We start from the raw sequence: 7,900 nt of genomic DNA, 5'->3' as shown, positions 1-7,900 counted from the left end.
AAGGCAGAGGCATCACGTTTGCAAACCGGCAGAAGACACTTTGAATTGGAAGTGTCTAATCAAACGGTGGGCTAGCTTGACGTTATGAGGGGTTTCAGAGTGGCAGAGACGTCAGCCTGGCCCAGGAGCCTAGCAGCGCCTGGGGAGGTGTGGAGCTGCCTGCCCGAGGGGCCGACTGACTCCAGGTGGGACACGCGACCTCCATCCACAAACCAGGAGCATCCTCTCCCGCGCGGAGGGGGCAGCCAATCAGAGCGCGCCAGCTGCGCGTGACGTCACCAGCTGCGCGTGACGTCACCAGCTGCGGAGCAGACTCCTCCCCAGAGAGTCCGCCACAGGCCCTCGGCGGCAGAGTGTGTGCCTGGTGCTGAGCACAGGCCGAATGAAGGCTGACGCTGGGCTGCGAACTTCGCGCCAGAGAGAAGGCCCCAGAAAGGGGTCAGATGGAGGGACAGAGATAGACAAAGACAGACGGAAGAAAGAGAGACATGGGAGGGACAGAGACGGAGCTGCAGGTCCAGAGGGGGCAGAGAAAAAGGCCGAGAGACAGCGATGGGAAGGGAGAGGGACCGGAGAGGCCCCGAAATGCAGGTGGCTGGGGCAGTCCCAGAGGGGAGAGGCCGAGGCCGAGGACGCAATGGAGAGGGTGCGACAAAAATAATGGGAGGCAGAAACTGAGTCCGGAGAAAGGCTGAGACCTGTGGCCAGACAGAGGCTGCAGAGGGAGGGGGAGGGGCGCCCTCAGGGGTCCCTGAGTCCGCAGCAGAGTCAGGTGCCCGGAAAGCCAAAGGCACGCAGAGGGAAGGACCGACGGACGCAGAGGACAGACAGAGGGGTGGCAGGGGCCTGGGAGGAGACAGGGTCCAAGGGACGCCCTGACCTGCAGTGTATCAGCGGGGGGTCTGCGCCCCCACCGCTGGCCTGGACGGGTCCCCCCACTCCGCCTGGGTGTAACGCAGAGGCGTATGTGTCAGGGAGGGCTGAAATCCCCGGAGCCTTAAGCTTTTGAGCAGTGGCGTGTCCTGCAATGCTTTGCTCTCCCTCACTGCCGAGCTGGTCTGACGAGGCCTTGGGGCCACACTGCGCCCCACATCGCCGGCTCGCCCCCTCTGGTCTCGGCGCAGAGGGGTTCGAGCAGGAGAATAAGGAGGGGACAGAAGCGGAAAGCGACGGGCGATGGGGATACAGAGGAGGTCAGGACCACACGCCAAGCGGCCGTCCACAGAAATGTCCAGCAGGGGCCCCCGTGTGGCCTCCGCTGACTCGAGGTGGGAAAGATCAGGATGACTAGTGGGAAGGGAGAGGGAGCCCTGACTTGAGAGGGTGGGCTTGGGGGAGGCCCAGGGACAGGCCTCAGGGGGAAGAGAGGAACAGGGGAGGGGGAGGCCCCACGGAGAAAATGACCACTGCATCCAGGACCGGGAGGGACGAGACCCACCAGAGAAGACCGCAGCTGGGGGCGGTGGGCGGGCAGCTGGTGTCATTACTGGCCCATCTGGGGCTGTCTCCGGTGCTCAGACGATGAATTCTGTGAGAGCCAGGATCTTGTCTACACTGTAGCACAGGGAGGGGCTGGCACTTTGTGGGTGCTCCGGACATTCACTGAATAAACGCCCTAATGTGTTACCGGAGACGCCACATCGAGCCTGATACTCCGCTGTGGGGTCTCTGGCGTGCATGAGTCACAGCCCTCAGAAGTGACCGAGGACCCACTGCCTCTAAATCGGAAAGAAATTCTAGGAATCCGGGTATCAAAGCGTGGACAGACTTCAGGGGGCCTGCACCCTGGGACGGCAGCCAAGTTACAACTTTATGTTCGTTATCCTCCAACTAAAATGCAACGTTTCCGCCATTAGAAACGCAGGCCACAAACCACGCTAACGTTAGCCAGACCTGTGACGGTGTCCCCAACAGGAATCATAGATAGTTCCACGTCCCACCAGAGCGGGCGCAGTGTTCTCAAAAGAGTGTTTATGTCTCTGAAATCCGAGGAGGTAAGATCACCACCGGATCTTGCTGGCTAACGTGTCGACGAAAAGGCTGAGACCTGTGCCCAGCCTTTTCGCAAAGTTGTTTCAAAAAAAAAAAAAAATATATATATATATTTTGATAGCTGCATCTCGGTGGAGCTGCCTTCTCTTGTCACCTTGTGTATTTTATTTGATGCTTTTATAAGCGTAATTCTCAGCACTCTGCCAGCCTGCCAAAGGGGTCCACGGGACCCCCCAAGCCAAAGAACCTAGTTTTAGAGTACATAGCCCCTTGGCAACCAGGTGGTGGGTGTGGCTTGTGAGAAGGGGGTTTGGAGGACAGGATCGGGGAGAAGGCAGGGTCAAGGGAGCAGTCAGTCAGCTGGAGGGCGGAAGGAAGAGCTGGCAGGCCTGGGGGGGGGATGTCTCCCTGTGAAGGGACACAGCCAGAGGGGACAACAGCCAAGGAGGGACCAGCAGGGCCCTCCCCCCAAGAACAGCCAGGGCTGGGGCTGGGCCGTAGACCCAGGGTCCCTCTCTGAGCCTCAGTTTCCCCTCTGTAAGCAGGCTACCGTGCGTACCTCCCGGGACGGTTCTAAGGACTGAATGAGATGGTCCACATAACACAGAGGGTCCGAAATACCATCGGCTCCCACTGTGGCTTCGCCACTGCCCCCACAGGGAAAGGCAGGCGGGGCCGAGACGGAGACCGTCATGCGTGTGTTAGTAACTGCCACCCGTGTGTGCCGGGCCTGGGCCTGGGATGTCCACCGTGACATCGTTTTACTGTCCCCGAGACCCTCGAAGCGGGACAGAGAGGGACAGAAAAAGAAGTCAGACAAGACGGAAGGTGAGTGTGGGCAGCAGGAACGGACAGCGGAGGGAGGAGATGGGGTGTGCGGGGTGGTGGGGGGCTGAGGAGGAAGAGGATGAGCACGGGGGACCGGAGGTGTCGGGGAGAGAGCAGTGGACCCCAGGAAGGGTGCAGAGCTCCTCCCCGCCAGACCGGCGTGAAACACAGGGGGAGAGGCTCCAGATCGGCGCGTGCACCCCTCAGGCTTCCCGCCCCAAGAGCCGGGGGCCCCAGACCAGGCCGCCTACCTCGGTGGCAAAGAATCCTTTGGGGCGGTGTTTGCCCAGGGACGCGAGGCCCCCCACTGCAGGACTCTCGCTGGCGCTGATGGTCTGCTGAGCGGCCGCCAGGATCTCGTCCAGTTTGTCTAGGGGGAGGGAGATGGGAGGTGGAGACACAGCCATATGAGACGCTGCCACGAGCCCGCACGGTGTCTTACAAGAGCCAGAAGAGGACACCCCTGTCCCCACCACCCCGGTGGACCGGCAGTGCCGCTGGCGATGGTCTCTGGCCCAGCCATGGGGAAGGGGAGGGCGAGAAGGCGGAGGCGTGGGACCGGACAGCCATCACGACGGAGGCGGGAGCTCAGACTGGAAGGCTGGGGCCCCCGAGGGTGACCGGCGGGGGCGCGCGGGGCAGGGGCCCTGGGCTGTCTTACTGAGCGCCATCTGGTACACCGTCCGCTTTTTCTCCATGCTGGGCACCGGCGCCGGCTGCTGCTCGTACTCTGCGGGCGAAGGATGCGGCTGAAGCGCGCGGCGCCGCGGGGGGCGGGGCAGTGAGGGGCCAGGGCCGCGGAGGGGCGAGTCCGCCGGTGGGGTCGGGACCGGGGCCCTCCCGCCAGACCTGTGCCCACTCACCACTCTTCTTCTTCCAAGGGGAGACTAGCCCGGGGGGGAGGCAGTAGAGGAGCCAAGAGTTAGGACGTCAGGGGCAGGCCAGGGCCCCCCTGTCTGGACCGCCCGCCGCCCTCGGGGCCCTGGGCTGGGGGCGGTCAGCTGCCCGCACCGCCCCTCAGGGGAAAGCCGGACCCCCAGGTCCTCTGTCGGGAAGGAGGGGCTCACCCTCCATCCTGGTAGTGGGGGTCGAGGGAGCCCGGGGGGCAGGTGATGGGGAATGGGGGTGCCGACAGATGGAGAGGGGCTAGGAAGGGATGGGGACCCGCAGAGAGGGACGTCCGGACCCAGAGAGACCCCGACAGACAAGCAGATACAGAGGACAGCGGTCGGTCGACGCTCAGACGCCCCTGCCCAGCGACACACACGGGGGCCAGAATCGGGCTGGCCGTGGACGAGGGACAGGACGAGGACAGGAGTCCCGGTCACTGACGATACTAACGAAGTCCAGGGACCGTCCCGGCCCCCCTGCCCCGCCAGCCCCACAGGCTCACCCATCTCCTCCAGCTCTGAGGTCATAGACTTGGATCGCAGCGAGATGGCCGGGGGCGGGAGCCGCTTAGCCTGCTGGGGTGCTGAAAGGGTAACGTTGGAGGTGATGCATCAGTGCTGCGGGGAGAAGCCCCCCGCCCCACCCGCCAAAGTGCTCCTAGAGCTCGGAGAACGGCGCCCGTCAGCATGCTGAGCCCTTCCCCGCCGCCGCCTCAGCGTCCCCCCAGAAGGGTCCCGAGCAAGCAGCCTTGGGGACGGGAAGGCCCGGGGCGGGGACCTGCCACCAGTGCTCCTGAGGGCCTCGGTCTGGTGGCCACCGAGTGCCAGCCCTGGCCACGCACCTTTCTTGTGGACGGCCTCGTCCATGTCCGGGTGCCTGGTGACCATCACCACCTTGACCATCAGTGTGTTGCCCCCTTGCCGAATCATGTTTACCACCTGCCGGTGGCCGACCTTCACCACATTCTGCCCGTTCACCTGTGGCACAGACACCCCCGAACCACGCCCGGCAGGTGAGGGAGGAGGGCTGTCCACTCCGGAGTCCCCAGGGAAGTGGCGCTCTGCCTCGCCCCACCGGCAGCACCGGCGGCCGCCTCTCTGCCCCTCGCCCTGCCCACCGCCCTCTTCCCGGCAAAGCCTCATCTCTCTGTTCCTGTAACTCTCCTGGCCGCGGGGGTGACCGAGGAGCCGGGCCTCCGTTATTCACTCCTCTCTCCTGCCCTGTCCTCCTTGCACTGTGTGTGTGTGTGTGTGTGTGTGTGTGTGTGTGTGCACACGCATCTCCATGCACGCTGCAGTGAGCTTGGGGACAGCTCTGTCATCTTTTGAGACGCTTTGGAGAGGCTTTTGGATCAAGTCTCTGAAGAAAGCAAGAAGCAAGGGAGTTTGGCGCCAAGGTGTAATCTGGACTTGGGCAGCCAGGCCTTAGCGTGGACCACGCAGGGCCTCGGGATTCGTCCCCAGGGTCCCCCACGGAGGGAGGGGTGTCTGCGGCAGCTGGGCTGGGGCTGGAGGTCGAGACTCACCTCGATGAGGAAGTCCCCCATCCGCAGTCCTGCCCGCCAGGCCACACCGCCCTCGTCCACCGACTCCAGGTACTGCAGGGCCGGGAAGGCCGGGGTGGGGGTGAACTCCTCGATGGGGGTCTGCGCTGCAGATGGGAGGAGCCGGCGGGGTCGGAGGGGCGGGGGTGGAGAGGCCGAGCAGGGGACGGGGCTCAGACCCAAGTCACGGAGGCCTCGCCGTAGCTGAGGGACCGGCACCCTGGGGTGGGCTGGGGTCCCTTCTCCTGTGCATCCCCCCCCCCTCGCCCCTGGCTTGGAGAGCCCGTCTCCCTGGCCCCTCCCGGCCGGCACTCACCCTTGGCCCCCCGGAGCACGAACCCAAACCCCTCGCTGTCTTTCTTCTGCAGTAGGACCGTCTTCTCCTTAATGATGTAATCCGCTAGCCGGGAAGGTGGGGGGGGCGGGGGGGGAGTGGGGGCGGGGCGGGTGGAGAAGGGATCATGAGACGCCGGAGCCAGGCAACCCCATGACCCGAGCCCCTGCCCCCGGGACCGTTCGTCCCACCTCCCGGGATCTTCCTCGCCCGCGTGGGGAGGGCGTCCGCGTGCGCTCGCACAGCCCCGAGCGCCCGCCCTCCTACTCACTCCTTCCTCCTTCATCCATCCATCCACCCATCCATTCAGCAAGCAGTGCCGAAGCCCACTGTGCGCCAGGCACGGTGCAGGGAGGCGGCGGGGGGTGGGGGGAGAGGTACGCAGCCAGAGCAGCCAGACCGCCAGACCGCCTGGCCTGACCCCTTGCCGGCCACTTCCTGCCTGTGACCTTGAGCCCGTGCCTTTAACTTTTTGGGTCTGTCTTTTCACCTAGTGTGGGGAGCAGTACAGGCTGCACCCGAGGGGCTCGCTGTAGCAGCTCGGTTCCACGCAGGACCCGGCGTGTTGTACGTGCTCAGCAGAATCCCTCCCCTGTCTCTGGTCAAGCTTTTAAGTCCAGAGGACACAAGGACTCTGAGGACAGCCCTCCCACCTCCTCGACTGGACATAGACCACAGTGACGCCTCCCCGGGTCCCCAGCATGTCGTAACATTGCTTATTCGTCACTGTCCAATATGGTGGCCACGAGCGGCACGTGGCTATTTGTACGCGAATTAATTAAAAGTTAAATGGAACGATTCAGTCCCTCTGTCCCGCCAGCCACCTCTCAAAGCGCCCGGCAGCCACGGCAGGCGAGCGGCTGCCATGCTGGACAGCGCAGATGCGGAACGTTTCCCTGACCGTAGAAAGTTCCAGAAGACGGCACTGACTCCTGTATTCCCTGGGGTATCTCAAATGCATCTCTCTCTGTAATCCACGTACTTCAGCACCTGCCCGTGCTCCCTTGGATACAGCCCCCAAACCCTGACGTCACCACTGTACCACCTCAGGATCACGTGTCTGTTCCATTCCAGGCACCCCGGTACACAATGGGAATACCCAGGCACCCCGGCTCCGACCCCGCTCCCTTCGAAATTCTCAAGAGCACCAAGAGCCAGCGGAACGCGTGGCCGGCTGCACCTCAGCGTGCTGCAGCCGCCTCTGTAACCCATGCGGTGCACACGCGGACCCCCTCAGCACACCCGGATAATCTCCACCAGCCCCAACACGCCTCAGTAATAGCCGAGCATGCTCCCCGCGCACTCCAATTACCCGCCCCCACAGGTCCCGCCAAACAGCCCTCCAGGAATACTCCGGTATATTTCAGTGACACCCCCACGCGATCCTGTAGTATGCTTCTCGATAACTTCCTCACTCCTCTCGGGATTCCCTGTATTCCCATAACGCTCTCCCCCAACGTGCAGAGTCTGTCCCGCCAAGAATACCCTCATAGCGCGCCTCCACTGGCATCAAGCTGAGCTGCCCCCCTCAGAGGCGCCTCGCGTGGCCCCCCTCACGACCAGACTCCTCACTCCCTCAGCCAGCCTGCAGCTGCTGGGGGCGTGGGGAGGCCAGCGCTGCCCGGCCCCTTCCTGTAACTCCCTGGAAAAGGGCCTGGCGTGTCTCTATGGGTGGCAGGGGCTACATGCTGGGATTCACCCCGGAAACAGCCCCACTGGCAGGCTCACCATGGTCGGGTAATGGTCGTTCCCACCAGACTCCACCATATTCTCCTGATGTTAATGCTCAATCCAGGACGCACACATCTTATAGTTAGGTGGGGGTGGGGTGGCAGAGGAGTGAGGATGGGGCGCTGAAGGGGAGGGGAGGAAGGAGGCCGACAAACCTCCGGCGAGCGGACAGGGCCAACGGAAGTGGGTCGCGAGGTCAGAGCTGCCGGCTCCCGACCGTGCGTTCAGCGTTGCCCTTGTCCCCACCTTACACCTTGCAATGTCCTCCGAGGCCTCGCGCCCTCGCTACCCCGACCTCCCTTCCAGATCTCCGGGGCGCCCCCCGGCGGCCAGCGGTGCCCTTCAGCTCTCCTTCTCATTTCCTTCGCTCAGGCCGCCCCCAAACCCCAACCTTCCCCACATCTTCCTCCTTCCCCCGGAATCCCTTTTACCTTCCCATTATCCCGACACACTCCACACACCAGCTACCCCATCCTCCAACTATAATCCTACAAAATTTCCACACCCATTAAACGCCAGGAAGAAACCCTTGCTCTGCGCGAGGCAGCGTTTGAAGCCTTCACGGCTACATAAGTCAACCG

General features: G+C 63.4%; 1 protein-coding gene across 1 annotated transcript in view; it reads right to left on the bottom strand.

The window, feature by feature from the left end:
• SHANK1 (SH3 and multiple ankyrin repeat domains 1) overlaps window positions 1–7,900 on the bottom strand; it is a 42,526-nt gene that overhangs the window by 13,473 nt on the left and 21,153 nt on the right. Inside the window, 7 exon segments of the mRNA XM_039878704.1 lie at window positions 3,072–3,190; window positions 3,482–3,550; window positions 4,214–4,294; window positions 4,553–4,688; window positions 5,237–5,361; window positions 5,571–5,654; window positions 7,047–7,055. Coding sequence (XP_039734638.1) covers window positions 3,072–3,190; window positions 3,482–3,550; window positions 4,214–4,294; window positions 4,553–4,688; window positions 5,237–5,361; window positions 5,571–5,654; window positions 7,047–7,055 — 623 coding nt within the window.

The sequence above is a fragment of the Pteropus medius genome, unplaced genomic scaffold, assembly GCF_902729225.1.
Source record: "Pteropus medius unplaced genomic scaffold, Ma_sr-lr_union100, whole genome shotgun sequence".
NCBI classification, from domain to species: Eukaryota; Metazoa; Chordata; class Mammalia; order Chiroptera; family Pteropodidae; genus Pteropus; species Pteropus medius.
Note: the sequence above shows the minus strand (reverse complement) of the source record. Positions and strands in the feature narration are given on the sequence as shown.